Source organism: Cricetulus griseus, chromosome 5, assembly GCF_003668045.3.
Source record: "Cricetulus griseus strain 17A/GY chromosome 5, alternate assembly CriGri-PICRH-1.0, whole genome shotgun sequence".
Classification (NCBI taxonomy): domain Eukaryota; kingdom Metazoa; phylum Chordata; class Mammalia; order Rodentia; family Cricetidae; genus Cricetulus; species Cricetulus griseus.
In genome coordinates, this window is record NC_048598.1 from 181,546,392 (window position 1) to 181,563,512 (window position 17,121).

The window sequence follows — 17,121 nt, forward strand, 5'->3', positions numbered from 1 at the left end:
TTCCAGCAAAGAGGTCTTAATGAGGTACCCAGGGCAACCGTTACTTGTCTTACAAACACAGGCTGGAGGGCCCCCCTGTGCGGGTAGAGGGCATGGCTCTCAGAGTACAAACAGCTCACAGGCCCGCTCCAGCCCAGGGATACCTGGGCCAGCCCTGCTTTCTGTCTCCATCCCTATCGACCTGACTCCTTCACTCTCTGCCTCCCTCCTCCATACTCCTCTCAAAGAAAGGCCTTGGCAAAGGAGTCACCACAGTCTGCACTGCAAATTCATCTCCATCCTTCTCCTTAGCTACAAACTGCTGGTACCCTCACTGACAGAGTCGGGTCTCTCTCCCCAAGCTGAGTTAGAGAAGCTGGTGCCCCTGCCAGGCTCCCACGGCACATCTCCATCAAGGCAGTCTGTCTGGCCTCGTCCAGCGTGGCATGCAGCCAGCCAGTCTAACCCGCGCCGTAGCGGGAGCTGTCCGCGGTGCTGACCGCAGGCGCGCCCCACGCCCGGCCGGTGCGCACGCGTCTGCGCGCAACGCGAGAGACCCGCGGGCGCCGTCACTGCGCAGCCTCCCACGCGGTTCGGGCCAGGCCTGTGCGGTGCCGGAGACTCGCGGCCCGGCTCCTGGAGCTGTCGCGTTCCGGGTCCGCGGCCTCCCCGGCCGCCCCTCTCATCCTGGCACCGCCATGGCGCTCAACAATTTTCTCTTCGCCCAGTGCGTCTGCTACTTTCTGGCCTTCCTGTTCAGCTTCGTGGTGGTGGTGCCGCTGTCCGAGAACGGCCACGACTTTCGCGGCCGCTGCCTGCTCTTTACCGAGGGTATGTGGCTGAGCGCCAACCTGACCGTGCAAGGGCGGGAGCGCTTCACCGTGCAGGAGTGGGGCCCGCCGGCCGCCTGCCGCTTCAGCCTGCTCGCCAGCCTCCTGTCGCTGCTGCTGGCTGCTGCGCACGCATGGCGCACGCTCTTCTTCCTCTGCAAGGGCCATGAGGGGTAAGTGGAGGCCTCTCAGAGCCCAGCACAGACATATGCCGCACTCACGCACCTCCTGGCTCCCTACCAGGTCCTCCTCTCCCTGGGGCATGAGTGCCTCCACCTCTCCTGATGCAGAGGCCTGCAAGTGTCAACACGCAGCCTCACTACTTTCGAGCAGACTGCCCTTTGTCTTCACACAGGCCCAGGGGCCATGAGGCCATCTGTCCAACCCTCACGATCTCCTTCTGTTTCTAGAGTGAACATCAGTCCAGCTTCCGGGCCCGACTCCTTGGGGTACAGATGCTGCAGTGTCATGGCCACAGGCCTGGACTCTCTGGCTCAGCTAGGCCACACTCCCTGGGAACCCGGGGCCACTTGCAACAGTCTTGGGCCTACACCTCTCTCCTGTGAAAATGGAAAGGGACCATGCTTTGGGAAGATAATAGAGAGTGTCTGGGAAGTTCCTGAAGCTCACACTTGGCACTCTGGCCTTGGTTGAAGGCATGCACTGTGTGTGTGTGTGTGTGTGTGTGTGTGTGTGTGTGTGTGTGTGTGTTTAGGGGATGTGGGTGAGTAGGGTCCTGCTTTGTGGTCTCAGCACCTCAGATTTCCTTCACTCTTTCCTGCTTTGTCACTCTGCTGGAGCCAGAATGGAATGTGCTTTACCTGGTGTCCCCAGCCAGCAGCAGCCAAGAGCCCACCCTCTCCCTGTCTGAGGCTTCTTGGGTCCTGGAGTGACAGTGCTCCTGCATGGAGAGGGAATCCCCAGATCCAGCCCCCCTCAACCTCACACACGTTTTTAGTAGCCCCCCAACCCTTGCAGGGAGGTGTGTGGTGAGCACAGGGGTCTGAGGATGATTGTGGGGTGCAGGAGGCTGGGTGAAGGGGACTAGCATACCAGGGATGAGGAACTTGAAACTGTTACATTCTCACCACACCAGAGGCTGAAAGTCTAGAATCAAAGTGTCCTGAGAGTTGGTCTGTGGAAGCCTTCCTATGTGTGGAAGCCAGCTCCCTGTGTGTTCCTTAGCCCACATTCAGGAACATTCCAGTGTTCCTGAATAGCCTCTTTCCTGTTTTCTGTCCCCTGCTTCTCCTGAGGCAGCCATGTCCACAGATACCACGGTTAGGATTTGGATGTGGGTTTGAGGCAGTACAGTTCAACTCACTATGCTAAGGTTTTCCACGGGAGTCTATTGGAAGCCAGGGATGGGCCTAGGAGCTGCCAAGTGGTGTGGACCAAACTCCTGCCTATGAGGCTGGGGTTATGTCTAGGGTGAGGCAATGTCAGCTGGAGGACAGAGCCCTGACTCTCTTCAAGACCCTTCCTTGCCCTCAGTCTTCCACTGCCCAGATGAACTTGAGAGTGCTTGTCACCACACTGGGAGACATCTCACTGTGTGCAGATTGGGGCAGGTGGCAACACCCTGAGACGGGAGACACGGCAGTGGCTGGTGGAAAGATAGGGCTGCGACTTGATGGCTCTGATGCATCCTTCTGGTTTCCTTGCAAGAGAGCAGTCTCATGGTGCAGTGGTCTAGCCAGGTGGACCAGAGGGCAACTCTCTAGAGAGAACCAAGTGTGGGTCCACCAGAGGCTGAGATGAGGACATGAAGAGCCCCAAGCTTGCAGGTGGGAATCGTGGTTACACAGGGTGGACTGTTCTGTACCAATTCGGCTGCAGACCCAGGATCACCGGCTTCTTCCTTTTGTCACTGTAGGCGTTCATCTGCCTGGTGCGGTGCCCATTGCAAGCCCATCAGAAAAGTTAGGCTTGCAGTCTCCAGCTTTCCAGGGTTCCTTTGTTGTACTTGCCTTCCTGAGGAATGCTTCAGGCTGACTGACCGTACACACAGGTCCCATGGTCTTTGTCACCCAGTCAGCTGAGGCATATGGTGGGATTTAGGAGGCTGTAGGTGACTTGGCATACCGTACACTTTGAAGAGAACTAGCATGGGCTTGACCCACACCAGAGGTCAGGTCTGGGCAGTTCACACTCCCTCTTGTGGGACAATTGGGGTTCCTTGTCCTCTGCTTCAGTTCTTGGTGCTCACCTATTTTTAACCATGCATGATTCTGGGATTGTCACCATACAATGGAGAGGGACAGAGGGACAGAAAAATGTCTGGACCACAAGACTTGCAATTTTGTGGGCATGATGCTGCCTCTATTATGACTGTAGACTCATGACTTGGCCAAGAGTTGAGTCAGCTCTTCAGAGCTCTTCAGCCCCTAGAGATGCTAGCAATGGATAAGGTACCCTGTGGAGAGAGAGCACGGTGATTCCAGAAAAATTGCCAGTCAGACTGTGTAGTGGCCGGTCATCGAGGGGAACATGAGTGACTTGAGGAGGCAGAGCGGGCATTTACAGTGAGCTCATGTGGCAGATAGTGGCTTGTAGGGCGACTGAATATCCAGCCTGTGGAGGACAGACACCAGGGTTGCCAGTCCCTGGATTTAGAGGGCTTGCCTGGTTATGTTCCAGGCACTCTCTGATTCTGAGATTAGGTGCCAGCCCCAGAGGCCTCCAAGGTACCTCCTGGTCAGTACGGAGGTGATGGTTGCCCTGTAGCCTCTTCAGGGACTCTCTTGGTTGGTGCTGAGCATATGGGTCTTATACTGTGGCAACAGAACCAACCTTTGCTTAGAAGGTATGTTTGTCATGCTAAGCAGGCTCAGGCTGCTCAGACATAGGGACCCAGGGCTGCATTGCAGAGGGTGGTGCACCATTTCAGTGAATGATCCCTGTAGTTTCAGGGATGTGCCCTCAGGGTGGGGGGAGGGCCCAGGGGAGCTATGAGCCTAAAGCTCTGCACAAGAGCAGCCCTTTGAGCTAGGGTTGGAAGCAGTCCCTGAGTGACGGACCAGGGAGCACTGGCTTAAGGTAACCCATCTGCCTGCTCACACCTGTCGCTCAGTGTTCAGCCTTCAAATTGCTCCCAGGGCTTCCCAGGATAGCTGTCGCCATGGAGACAGCACATCCAAGGCTGGGCACAGGGAGATGCAGTGAGAGGAAGATGGGTTAACCCTGTGTGTGCTGACCCTTTCCACCCACTGCCTGTGTGTCCTGTCCTTGGTGAGTGTGTTCAGGGACAGGGAAGGGTGACATTCTAAATCTCGGAAACAGGATCCAGGTTTGGCTTTGGGTACATCAAGTTCTTCAGAGATCCAGACGGTCTAGCATGTTACATCAAAAAACAAAAACCCGAAAACAAAACAAAACAAAACAAAAACCTAGAAGAGCTAGAGACTTCTGGCTGGTGGTGGCCCATCGTGGTGGGCTGGGCTAGAGCCCCTGTGTCTCAGATTTGCTTTGCTGGGCTCACTTCAGGGACATGGGCTAGCCAGATGCTGCAAGGTATACATGCCCTACGCTATCTAGGAATCTCGGGACTCTGCCCAACTGCCTCTGAGACAGACCTGATGTGATGCTGGGTTGTGGTCTCACCTTGCTGTCTGCAACATGGCCAGCTCAACCCTCAGAAAGGCCAGTGGGAGGCCACAGTTGGGATGCTCTATCAGGCAAGCTCAGAATGTCAGGCACTGACCTTGGGAGGCTGTCCAGTGGGGGGGCGGGCAGAGGTTCCCTAGGAGGGGTCCAGAGTCCTCAGTTCTCAGCTGTTCCATGAGATGGATTTCTATGCATGGACAGGCCTGTGTCCTCGCTTCTGCCTCTGGGGACTTGGCTCTGGTTGCCCTTGATCACCTCATTTTTCTTGGTTGGGGCAGCATAGCCACATGGGCCCTGGGTGAGCACTTGACATCCTCTACTCAGAGGCTACTGGAGAGGAGGGTTCCATGGGCTGAGGTGTCCTTGTCTCTTTGTGGGTGGGCGTGGAAGTACCCCAGCTTCAGTCTCCAGCTGTCTAGTCCCACTGTGTACACCCTAAATTCCTGGCAATAATATCAGCTTTATGCCTGGGTACAGCTGCAGGTGAGTCCATTGAGGGTCTGGGAGGGCAGTGGGTCTCTCTCAGCCCAGCCTTAGTCCAGGTCTGTCCTGGGACAGATGGGGTGGTCAGTGAGCACCCCAGAGTGCACGGGCTGCTTGCTCACAGTCCTTCACCCACACAAGCTCCCCGGTTTCCAGTGATTCATGGGAGGGACTCTTAGTACCTAACTCCGGGGGAGGAAGCGAGGCTCAGAGGAACAGGGTTATTTCATTTCACAGCTTTTAGTTCATCCATCAGAAGGGAGGTAGGAACACGGAGCTAGAAACTGAAGCAAAGGCCATGGAAGAATGCTACTTAATGATTTGTTACCATGGCTTGCATCATCCGCTTTTTGTTGTTGTTGTTTGGGTTTTGTTGTTGTTGTTGTTTGTTGTCTTTGTTTTTTGAGACAGGGTTTCTTTGTGGCTTTGGAGACTGTCCTGGAACTTGCTCTTGTAGACCAGGCTGGTCTCAGACTCACAGAGATCTGCCTGCTTCTGCCCCCTGAGTGCTGGGATTAAAGGAGAGCACCGCCACCGCCTGGCTGCACTCTCTGCTTTTTATACAACCCAGGACCACCCAGAGGTGGCAGTGTCTAGAGTAGGCTAGGATTTCCATATGCATCATTAATCAAGAAAATGCCCCATAGATTTGCCTACAGGCCAATTTGGTGGAGCCATTTTCTCAGTTGAGGTTCCCTCTTCCCAGATGACCCTGGATTGGGTCAAGTTGACAAAAACAAACAACAACAACAAAAACACACACACACACACAACACACACACACACACACACACACACACACACACACACCCCTAGCCATCACAGGACCACAATGTCTTTGCCACCACTCTTGGTCAGGGGATCTAGGAATCCTGTGGAAAAGATCAGGCATTTTTGCAGGAACACGCTAGCCTGAGGCAGCCTAGAAGCTAAGTTCTCCTTTCTATTTCCCCATCCTTACCTGGAACATAGTGTATCGAGTCTTTGCTCTGATCCGTGCTGGGAGAAGAAGGCACCAATTCCCTGCTGTAGCCACACAAGAGCAGTGGACATCAGGCTCTGCCTTGGTTCCAGGGTCAGCCTTTGGGCAAAAGGATGGGGGTGGCAAAAAAGACACACCAGTATAGGTGTCAGGTGGGCAGGGCCAAGAGGATCACCAGCAGACACAGCCAATGAGCCCAGGGTAAGCGGGCAATGCACATAGCTGCTTACAGACAGTAGAGACACCATGCAGGCCTTTGCCCACCGAACCTTGGTCTTCAGAGCCCTGGGTTATGTAGCGCTAGCAGGGTGTCATCACTTTTTGCCCAGCCTTGATGCTGTGACCACCTGGAGCTGGTTGCTGTCAGCCAGCTCAATAGTCACCAACATTGTGTGTCCTTCACAGGAAGCCCCGTGTGATCCCAGGAGACATCAGGTGGTTCCACCTCACGGGTGGTGAGTTGGTGGCATGACCTGAGTTACTCTTAGCTTATTTATCTGGGGTAGTCAGGGTTACATGGTTCCTATGCTTTGGTCCTCGAGTCCAGCACAGGGTTGGCATATGGTCAAGAAGGCTTGTGGAATGAATACATCAGCCAGCAGGGTGCATGGCTGACAGGTCAGGGCAGCCTCTTCTTACAGTCTCATGTGTTAGTTTCCCAGGGTGAAGCCTCTCTGCTACTTTATTTAGAATCTGAGCACAACTGGCCTGGACCTGGTATCAAGCCCACCACAGGCTAGATGGATATGGGCAGGCTCCTTTATTGACTGCCATGCTTTGTGCTATGGACCTCCCATGGTTCGGGTGACCCTGGAGAGTTTGGGGGAGTGATGGCTCCCATAAGCCCTCTTTCTCTGTGTTAGCATGTGATTTGGAGCCAGGCTGGCCCTCAGGCAGCAGAGGAGAAGGGAGAGGGGGGTCTTCTCATCTTCTACCCTTCTCTGCTTAGGGATTAGAGGACCTGGTGTTCACACCTTAGGCTTTGGGGTTTCAACGTATGCATTTGAGGGGACACAAATCCTCCATAGCTGTGTGTGTGTGTGTGTGTGTGTGTGTGTGTGTGTGTGTGTGTGTGTGAATGGGTGGCCTTCAAAAGGGTCTTGTGTTTTCAGTGTGTGTGCTGGCTCCCAGGCTTTGGGACTTATGATCTGGGGTTCTTGTCTTGGCCCTGATTCACCAGTACAGCAGTGGTGGCAAGGCCCTGACTCTGGGTCCATGAGAGAACAAGACAGGCTGCTCAGCTTTGAAACATTTCCTGGATGGCAGCAGAGGAGAGGGACGCAGGCCCTTCAAGCCCCATTCAGTCCCATCAGGCCCCCAAGTGCTCACCAGAAAGCCCCGGAATTTGTCCTCTCCCTGTGTCAAGGGGAGCGACTAGCAGTGGGACCCTGAATGGCTCTCTTAGCATCTTTCTCTTGGCCCCTGCAGCTCCTTCTTCTATGCCTTCCTGAACCTGCTGGTCAGTGCCTTTGTGGTCTTCCTGGTCTTCATTGCCAGCACCATCGTGAGTGTGGGCTTTACCATGTGGTGTGACACCATCACAGAGAAGGGCACGGCACGCTACAGGTATGCCTGGGCCCTGCTTTGCTAGCCACCTCCCTAGAAGACCCACCCCTTTCCTGGATCTCGAGTGGGCTTTGCCCACCTGTGCCCCCACCTATTTTTCTGGCCCTACACCCTTCCATTCAACACCAAGCACCTCTTTCTTTGGCCCAGTAGCCAACAGCATCACATGTGGAAAGTCCTTGTGAGCCAAGAGGCATCATGCAGGACTTTATAGTTGAGCTGGCCTGCCTCGCTTGCTGATTTCAGCTCCTGTTGCCACTGTGGCAGTGGCAGTCTGTGGTTGGTGCGTAGAGGCTGCCTGCCCTCACAGAGCCATGACAGTAGGGCAGGACCACTGTGCAATGTGACTTGGGGATGTCACTTCCATCTCAGACTGGGGAACTGAGGGACTAGGCAGACCAGCCTGTGACCCCCGAGTGCCAGCCAGCCAGTGACAAGGTAGATGAGGCTGCCTCTTGTGTTCAGGGCCCCTTCCTCAAAGCCTGTCTCGTCCCACCCAGTGAGGGTCAAAGCTGACTCCCAGTGGAGTTCCTGTAGGCATCTGTCTCTAGTCCCTTTTGGGGACTGCTCCCTTTGTCCTGTTGCTGTGATGAGACACCATGGCCAAAGCAACTTGGGGAGGAGAGGGTTTATTCAGCTTACGTTCCCACAGCATAGTCCATCGCTGAAGGAAGTCGGGACAGGAACTCAAGCAGGGCAGGACCCTGGAGGCTGGAGCTGATGCAGAGGCAATGGAGGGGAGCGGCTTACTGGCTTGCTCCTCATGGCTTGCTCAGCCTGCTTTTTTTTATAGAGCCCAGGACCACCAGCCAGGGATGGCCCCTCCCACACTGGTCTAGATCCTCCCCATTGATCACTAATTAAGAAAATGTCTTACAGGCTTGCCTGCAGCCCGACCTTACGGAAACATTTTCTCAGTTGAGGTTCCCTCAGGTGACTAGCTTGTTTTAAGTTGACATAAAACACCCCTCACTGTTTGGGGGAAGTATTCTCTGCTCCCCAGCTTGGTGCTTGCTGCCTTTTGGCTCGGGACTCTCAAGTCACTAGCCACTTGGCATTATGCTATTTTAGCTGCGAGGAGTTCCAGGACGTAGACTTGGAGCTGAATGTAGACAACTCGGCCTTCTACCGCCAGTTTGCTGTCGCCCAGGTAGGTGGGCAGAGAAGTAGCTATGTTGGGCACGGGGACCACAATAGACAGGACAGACTCCTTCCTGATCCCAGGCAAGGAAACAGAGTCACATATGGTGAGGTCATTGGGGGCAGGGTGCAGGCTGTGGGAGCAGCTAGAAGAGCTGGGTCTCTGAGCAGGGCTGTGTGTGTGTGTTGGGTATGGGTGAGAAGAAGGCAGGAGCAGACATGCAGAACCAGCTCAGGGGTCGGAGGGTGGGAAGGGCTGACTGGGTGGGAGGGAAGAGGAGGGCAGGCATGGGAGGGCCGGGGGTGCAGGAAATGGGACGCATAGGATCTGGGGTGGCTGGGAGGACAGGGTTTGGATTCTGGTCTGGCTCCGAGTGTTCAGACAATGCTGGAGGGTGTCTGAGCCACCTGGTGCTGTGTCTGAGGTGACATGAGGGACCTGCCCTGGAAAGATTTCTGACCCCACCTTGCCCTACCTTTCATGTGACTTTTAGATTATGGGGACACATTGGTAGTTGAGGGCCCTGGGAAAGCTTTAGGGTTTTCCTGTCCCCTGATGGCTGCATTTGTGCCCCAGATAGGTGGTTCAGGCTAGGGGCACCTAGGCGGGGCTGAGCAGGGGCATTTGCCCCTTCCCCCACACGTGGGGCTTTCACCCTTTGTGGTGTCCTTCCGCGCCCCAGTATAGCTTCTGGAGGCTCTGGTTGGACTGAGAGATGCTTGTCACTGCCAAAAGCCCTGGGAAGCCCTAAAGTTCTTTGCGGAGATGAGCGGAAGCGGTCAAAGAGACCTTCACGCAACTTTAGCTTCAGATGTTTTAGAACCAATTTGGACCAATTAGACGGAGGCATGCGCAGTCTGAGGACAAACACGCTCAACTGAGAATCAGGTTGATGTAGTGCAGACCTGGAGCTGATTACATTGTTTCTCCTTCAGCTGTTTGGAAACAGCAGCTAAAGGTCAATTTATCCCCCTGACTAGAGGGGCTCCCCGATCTATAGGCACTCCTTAGATCCCTGTGAGGGGGGTGGGGGTGGAGGTGGGGGGTGGAGTTGGGGGGTGGGAAGAGAGCACTGGCTGCTCCTCCTCAGGGAGCCTCATCAGTTCAGTTGAGAATGGCAGAGCACCCCAAGCCTCTGTGCAAACCTGGGTTCTTGCAGGTGTTGGGCATAACAGTCACTACAGAGAATCAGCCAGCTATGGGTGTGCACCGGCTCTCATGTGTGTGACTGGCCTCCAGCCTTAGTGTGCCCTTCCCTGGCCTGCAGAGCAACAGTTAGGAGTTGGGTATAGAGCATGGGGTCAATGAGTCCCCCTCCCCGCTACATACACTCTTGCTGCTGTCTTCCATGCAGTTTGGTCTGTGGGCCTCGTGGCTGGCCTGGCTGGCGATCACCACCCTGGCGTTCCTGAAGGTTTACCACAACTACCGCCAGGAAGACCTGTTGGACAGCCTGGTTCATGAGAAGGAGCTGCTGCTGGCCAGGCCAGCCTCCCGCACCTCCTTCCAGGGGGAGAAGAGTGCTGTCATCTAGGCTGTGCAAGGGTGGCCCCCTTTCCCAAGTTTTGCACTGGGGCTGGGGCCCCACCCAGGCTGGCCAAGGCATGTGCCACTTGGCCCCGCCCACCAAGAGCAGAGCATTTGTGTTCCCATGGAGAGCCTAACAGTGATGATACAGAGACCCAGAGACTTGGGGATGGGGTGCTGGCTTCCTGCCCTGGCCTTGGTTAGTGTGACCCATACTCCACCTCTGTGTGACCATTTGCCCATATATGTGAGCGTGTGTGAGGATGGGAATAGGACTGCAGAGCAGAGGTTAGTGCTGGGTTAGCGGCCTTTTGGCACCGCCACAGGCTCCAGCACCAAGTCCCTGCCCTCCCAGAGGGGGCTGCATTTCATCCCATAGCATCTTCAGCTGAGGTCCCCAGGAGATACACGCCCTCCCCATAGCAGCAGGGCTGGGCTCTGTCCTCTGCACGTGAGGATGTGTGGCGCTGCTTGCTGTGGTAGGAGAGTCCCACCCCTCCCTTTGCGGCTCTCTAGGTGGCATGGTCCTCTGTACTCCAGGGGTGGGGCCCCCATGGTGGAAGAGGCCCAGCCCATCTGGATCTCAGTGAGTGCATTTAGTGGCCCTGGCCCCCATTTAGTCTGAGGTTGTGCTCCAGCCCTGTCTACCAACAGTGGCTGGTGTGTTTCCAGGGAGAAGGTGTGGGCCCAGGCTCACTGTGAGGGCCTGAGGGGGATCACTCAGGCCCTAAGAATTGAAGCCAGCAAGGATGGTCAGGGTGCTGGGCAAGGGGGATGCCCTGTCTGGGGAGATGAGGGCCAGGCCGACTGACACTCCCGCCTTCTTTGGGGGCTTTGCTGGTGGCTTGGCTGAGCTCCCAGGAGGACGTGTGGAGGCTGGAGAACTGTTTTGAGGTCTCCAGATTGACCCGGTCTCTTTTCCAGACTGTCGCACCAGCCCCCATCCGCGGGACATGGGAACACTGTGTAGTCCAGAGACCCCTCTTTTGTCTCCCTAGGACCGGCTCCTTCCTTATCCTCTGCCTCACAGCCCCTAAGGCTAAGCCACTTAGTACCTGAAGGAACAGGGGGCGGGCAGGGGCCTCTGGGACCTAGGATCTGCCTCAGGTGTAGGTCTGCCATTGGCAGCTGCCTCTTGGGGATTCTGGGAGTTGGTCTGGGACCTGGTCAAATCTAGAGGGACCTTGATTCACCTTCAGATGCCTAGACTTGTCCCCAGATGGCAATGTCCTTGGGACTCCTGGGGAAGGGCCTCTGGCCTACAAGTGTTGGCAGGACTTTGTTGGACCCTGGGAAGGGGTGTCTGTCTCCGGGTGGATGTCAAGAGGCAGGCAGAGGCTGCAGAGTGGTCCCCAGGTTGCCCCAAGATGCCTCTGCTCCTCCCCAGCTTGTTTTAAGGCAGCCCCTGTGTCCATCTTCCTGGTGAAGCTGATGGTGATGAGTCCTCCTAAGCCTCCATGCGTCTGATTCTCAAGTCAAAGTATCAAAATAAAGATGAAACATCTAAGATTCTGTGTGGATGAGGTGTTTGTGTCTTTACCAACTACTTCAGGCCCCACCTCCCAGCCCTGGACTCTCAGGCTTTAGCTGTTTATGATCTTGTCCTTGTCCCGTTCAGTTCCAGGTGCTCATGGGGGTGGTCCTTCATGCCTCTGCATTTAAGGAGTTGGACTGTTGAGCCCCTCCCCCAACCCCCATTCCTACACCACCCCTGAGACATGAGGATGGGTTTTTAATGGCGGCGTCTCTTAGGCACCTGTATCTCTGTGTATGTCTTTGACCATTTATTCTAAAATAAAATAGGGCTGGGGGGATGTAACCCAGTGGCAGACCATTTGCCTAGCTCTGCTGGGTTTGCACTGTAAAAAGGAAATGAAGCAAAACGGAAACCCAGACTAGCCAGGGTAGAGTTTTGTGCCCCCTACAGAGCTGGGCACACTTTTTCCTGTGGCCTTTGCAGCAAATGCAGGGTGTGAGGTGGGAAACCCTGGCTCTCTGTTGTAAAACGTGGGGTGACCAATTCACTTCCTAGAGGGTATTCACTCTCAGAAGCAGGGACGGAAGGGTGACCTCGAGGTCTTCCATCTCTTCTCTTAGCGTCTGTTTCTGTATCTGGAATACAGGCTAGTAATGAGCCTGTCTTTTACCAAGGTGGATGAGATGGAACAGGTCCTGGGGCAACTGGGCTGGTGCAGGCAACAGTGGCCATGGTGATGTCCTCTCTGGACCACTCCTGGAAGCAGGGTTTCTCTCTGCTGGGCCCTCTCTGACTGTGCCCCCAAACTTTATAACTGGAGACCACTGTGTGGAGTCCCTGAAGGCCAGAGAGGGGGCAGATGGCACCCCAGTGAGCTAGGACTCTGGGCACATCTTGCTGGGTCCTGGGGGCATGGTGGGTCCCCCAGTTCTCATGGATGACAGCTGCAAAGGACCTGTGGGTTGTGGGGGTGAGAGGGTGGGCGGGTGGAGGGTGCGCTCTCGTGCCTAGACAAACATGCTTGGCCCTGGAGGGACTCTTCAACAACTGTCTCACACCCCTCATTTCTGTAATAGTCCTGAGGTCGAAGAGGCTGCAGATGCTTCAGTATGGGATATGGGATCTGTTTCTGCCCACGTAAGTAGAGAGACATCTTAAGAGGGCAGCCACAACCCTTACCCTGGCCTCCAAACCCTGGTCAGATGTTTGTTCCAAGGTGGTACAGGGTCCCCCTGGTGGATCTGACTGGGTCTCCTTGCTGTGTGCAGGGCTCCCCCTCCAGGCAGGCCTAGGGGGTCCAGAAGTTCATTACTGTGCGATTGCTTCTTGACCTCGGAACATGCATGACGAAACTCTGTCTGCATAGGTTCAATAGACACACAGGATCTGCGGCCGGTGGGCAGGCCTGATGGCCTTGGCCTCGTCTGTGGCCCTGGAAGTGGAACCTCTCAGAATAAAATGTTTAAAAATATAGTTAAAAAACACGTTTGTCCTGAGAGCAGCTGGCTTCAGAGCTGGACTCTGCTCCCACACCACCACAGGGAGCGCCAATCCTGGTATTAAGTGGAGGAATTAGACATGGGCTCAGAGGGGAGGGCCCTGACGCCCATGCTCTATGAACTGCAGAAGGCCCCAGAGACTGTCTCTGTGACAAAAGCCGACCCGGTCCTCAAAGCAGCAGGAGTTTGGGGCCTGCCTTCCCAAACTGCCCCTCAGAGACAGGTGACACCCATCCTCAAAGAATTATACAGCATGCATTACAGCCTCCAGGCCAGAGGTACAAGAGGGAGGACTGGGCAGGAGCATAGGAATCCCCAGCCACCATACTTGAGTTCTTTCTCTGATGCAATCTTAAAATCCCACCACCCCAGCCTGTGCTGACTGTAGTAGGGGTTCCTATGGCATCAACTACAGCAGCCTCTTGGAGCTCCTGGGTTTGTCAAGCATTGGCTAGCAGAGCTGTCTTGGGGTTAGTCTTAGTGCCTGGGCTCCACCACTACGCACAAGCCCCCCCAAACCACCCTAGGTCTCCAACACCATCACCCTCCAGCGATGCTCAGAGGTGAAAATGCCATTCAGCCGGATGTCAGAGATGCAGGAGGCAGTGCCAACAGGCAAGGACTACGTGCCACAGGCGCAAGATGAGGATGAGGAGCCAATCCCTGAGGTCCTCCAGGACTACTGTGACATGTTTGGCCTGGCCACAGTACAGGCCCAACACCACTCCAAACAGCACACACAGAGTCAGCCACAGGAATAGGGAACCACTGCAGGATGCTGGCTGGAGCAGAGAGCCACCGTAGGAAGCTGGCCGGCCAGGCACTGTGGGAGGGTGGCAGGTCAGTCTGGGCAGCTCCCCAGTGAGGCCCTGCAGGGTGGACCCTCTCTCTGCTGGTGGGGCTGGTGTGGAGTGAGGCTTATGTCGTCTGACTGTTGACCTGTAGTTGGCCACCTGGGTGATGGTCAGGTAGGGTCCTGGGGTGAGTCTCATGGAATCCATGGGACATCACTTTTTGTCCTCATCTGCCTAAGGAAGACCACACGCATGTAGGGGTGTTGCTGTCTTAACATGCCAGGGCTCTGGGGAGTGGCCCTGTGGGGGTGGGGTCACTTCTAGTGTAATCACGGGAGACTACCCAGGGTGTAGAGAAACTGGAGGTGTGGGGGCAGGGGTGTGGTTGAGGCTGTGTTTTGTTCTGCCCTGTGGAGGTGAAGGCCCGGGGACCTGCTGGCAGATGGGGGCTCTTTCTCAGAACTCACCCTTGACAGCAGCTGCGGTGTCCCTGCGGGCAATGTCTGCGAAGGATACCATAGATAGCTTAGTTAGGAAAATGTCCTCAAGCTCTCCCACCCCACCATACAAAGGTACTGAGACAAGCCTCACTGGCCTGGCCTGTGAGATGAGATACCCTGAATATAACCCCTCTCTAGAGGGAGGTGTTGATGGTCCCAGCTGTCAGTATTCAGGTACCTGTGCTGGCCTGCCCTTGGGGTCCTGACAGGATAAGTCCTCAGCTGCAGCCACTAAGAGCACCACCTGTGCACATTCACTGTGTTCCCTTTTAAAGGGGCCCTGCCACCTCCCATCTCTCTCTCTCTCTCTCTCTCTCTCTCTCTCTCTCTCTCTCTCTCTCTACCTGTCTCTCTCTCTCCTCCCTGCCCTCTCTCTGCCTTTCTCTTCTCTTCTGCTGCTCCTGTCCCCAGAGGCCGGTCTCCCCTCCCCCTCCCCCTTTCCATGCACTTTCCCCCAATAAAAACCCCTCCACCCAAGCTCTGTCTTTCTCTCATGTGCTGCTTTTTAAAATCACAACAACAACAATTCTCTCCTGTTGGCTGCTGTTCCTCCCACTGACCATGGCCGATCCTCATGGCCCCATATTACAGGGGCTCTGTCTGGGGAGGCAGAATAAAGACTGGCTTTTCTTGACAGTCCCAGACCATGTCAGAGTTGCAAGGGTACCTGCCCACTCCACCTCACCCAGACCCTCACATCAAAGGCCCTGGCCCCTCTTACAGTGGACAGCCACTTCCAGGGGCTCTCGGAACCGCACGTGCCTTGAAGTTCTGGGTGGCTCAGCCTCATGGCACCCACATTCCTGCCGTCTGGGTCTCAGGATAGAGGGGGGGCACTTCTTCCTGTCACCACCCTAGGGTGGGGATGGAGAACAAAGGACTGTGAGCCCTTTCTGTTCACTGGCACCCCAGGCGGTGGTGGTTGCTGGCTCCTCTGGGCTAAATGGACAGGACCAGCTGTGGAGGACCAGAGGAGGGCATGGAGACCCCAGGACCACGGTCCACCTTCTCCAGCCCTGCTGTCTGGAGTGAAGCCTGAACAGTCCTCAGTGAGTGAGTGAGCTCAGTGCCCAGAAGATCCATGCTTCATCCCAGGCTGGGCCCCCCTGCCAACCCCAGGGGTTCTGAGGGAAGTTCTTCACATCTGGAGGAATGCCACTAGTAGACCAAGGGTGCCAAAAATAATCCCACCGACAGAAGACAGCCTGCACAAAGCCACACTGATCTCCGGGAGTACTGTCAGAGGCCACAAGGCTCACACACTGAATGGCAAGGCCGGCCGGGTACAGAGCCGTCAATGCCCTGAACTATGTGCCTGGCTTGAGACACACTGAGGTTCTGACGCAGTCCCTTGGATAGGGGTTGCCAGAAAACTCAGACCTGGCCTTGTAACCTCAGAGGTTGTTGGTCCCTCTTCTCTGATAGGAAGTGTACCCCTGTGCTCCCCTCAACTCCTATGCATTGTCCCAGAAGCCAGGCTGTTGTTCAGACCCCAGTAGGGATTGTGAGGGGGAACCTGAGATGTGGGAGGGTCCTTGGTTTAGACGGCAGGCAGTTTGTATGCTCCCTCAAGTGGGACCCCAGACTAGGCAGTGACCAGAGCTGACTGACGGCTATGGCCAGCTGGCAGGCTAGGGCCTGTCCTACGTGAAGCTCCCGACCTTCTTCACCTAGGCTGCATTTCAGGGAGTCTGGGAGGTGGAGGAAGGCAGCACTCACATGGCATGTGTCCCACCTGTCTGTCCTGCTCCCGTCACCCTGGCATCAGCCCCTGGGAACCTCAGTGTCTTTATCTGTGACACGGGAAGAAGGCTGTTTGTGGGACACAGCACAGGGAAGCCAGGGCTGTTTCTTGCCCTTGGCAGGGGACTGGACTGTGCACAGCTCGAGGAGAAACCCCGGGGGAGGGGGGTTGCCCTGCTCTGCCCACTGCGTCTTCACCCCTCCTCTTGCGCTGACAGCCTTCACTAACAGTTCTGTAGCCACCCATGGCTCCCCCATCTCCACCCACCTTCCTTCTTCCTGTCCCTCAAACTTCTTCAGTCTGGTACTCATACTTTCCTATCATTGCATGCTAATCCCAGGCTGTGACCCCTGGCCAGGTGCAGAGCAGAGCCTCCCCTGGACCTGTGTGATCCTCTTTGTACCTTTGGCTGTGCCACGCTGCACCTGGTGCTTTGGCCAAACCAAACCCTTCAAAATGGGACCATTTCTCTGTCTCCCACCCAGCTCCCATATGACCATATGGCTTCCAGAGTTCCAGGGACAGAGGATATCTTGAGAGCAAGGACAGGGATCCTGTCTGCCCTTCTGGCCCTTGTCTCTCTCCCAACCCACAACAGCAGCCTGTATCTCCAGAGCTGTGGCTTTACCCTCTCGGTCCTGGGAGGTTGTGAGCCCCACGTGGGCCCCTCATTCTCTCTGGTTGGATGGCGTGTCCGTGGGTGGGAATCAGGGCGCAAAACTTGAGCTGCAGACCTCATTTACTGGGACATGGTCCTATGATAAGAAAGACGTTATTTATTGCACAGGCCATGCTTCTAGAGATAAAGATAAAAGGATGAGAAAATTCCTCCTTGGAAACCAGGCTGGCTTCCTTAGACCCCATCATTCTCACAGACCAGCAGACTCCAGCTTCCCTTTGCACGAATCACGGCGCAAATAAATCCTGTGCCCTGCCAGCTGCAAAGCTTGGTGTCAGCAATTCCTTTGTGGGCATAGTCTTCATAACTATCAC

General features: G+C 55.5%; 2 protein-coding genes across 2 annotated transcripts; one reads left to right on the top strand and one right to left on the bottom strand.

Moving 5' to 3' along the window:
• Positions 1–677: 677 nt before the first annotated feature.
• On the top strand, positions 678–11,550 carry Tmem179 (transmembrane protein 179). The gene is made up of 4 exons (XM_027416746.2): positions 678–982; positions 7,309–7,446; positions 8,518–8,596; positions 9,942–11,550. Exons 1-4 carry the CDS (start codon positions 678–680, stop codon positions 10,119–10,121), a joined length of 702 nt encoding a protein of 233 aa, XP_027272547.1. The 3' UTR covers positions 10,122–11,550.
• A 2,127-nt stretch (positions 11,551–13,677) lies between these two features.
• On the bottom strand, positions 13,678–16,867 carry CUNH14orf180 (chromosome unknown C14orf180 homolog). Its single transcript, XM_035445275.1, has 4 exons — positions 16,757–16,867; positions 15,106–15,238; positions 14,352–14,387; positions 13,678–13,913 (listed from the first exon to the last, which is right to left on the bottom strand). The coding sequence occupies exons 1-4, from the start codon at positions 16,865–16,867 to the stop codon at positions 13,678–13,680; spliced, it is 516 nt and encodes a 171-aa protein (XP_035301166.1).
• Between the last annotated feature and the right edge of the window lie 254 nt (positions 16,868–17,121).

Excerpts from the sequence above, each read along its gene's own strand:
- Tmem179 (XM_027416746.2), top strand. The coding sequence starts at position 678 with ATGGCGCTCAACAATTTTCTCTTCGCCCAGTGCGTCTGCTACTTTCTG. Across the intron at positions 7,447-8,517 it reads AAGGGCACGGCACGCTACAG|CTGCGAGGAGTTCCAGGACG; the intron begins GTATGCCTGGGC and ends ATGCTATTTTAG. Across the intron at positions 8,597-9,941 it reads GCCAGTTTGCTGTCGCCCAG|TTTGGTCTGTGGGCCTCGTG; the intron begins GTAGGTGGGCAG and ends TCTTCCATGCAG.
- CUNH14orf180 (XM_035445275.1), bottom strand. The coding sequence starts at position 16,867 with ATGAGGTCTGCAGCTCAAGTTTTGCGCCCTGATTCCCACCCACGGACA. Across the intron at positions 14,388-15,105 it reads CCTGGAAGTGGCTGTCCACT|ACATTGCCCGCAGGGACACC; the intron begins GTAAGAGGGGCC and ends TATCCTTCGCAG. Across the intron at positions 13,914-14,351 it reads CACCGCAGCTGCTGTCAAGG|TGCCTGGCCGGCCAGCTTCC; the intron begins GTGAGTTCTGAG and ends ACCCTCCCACAG.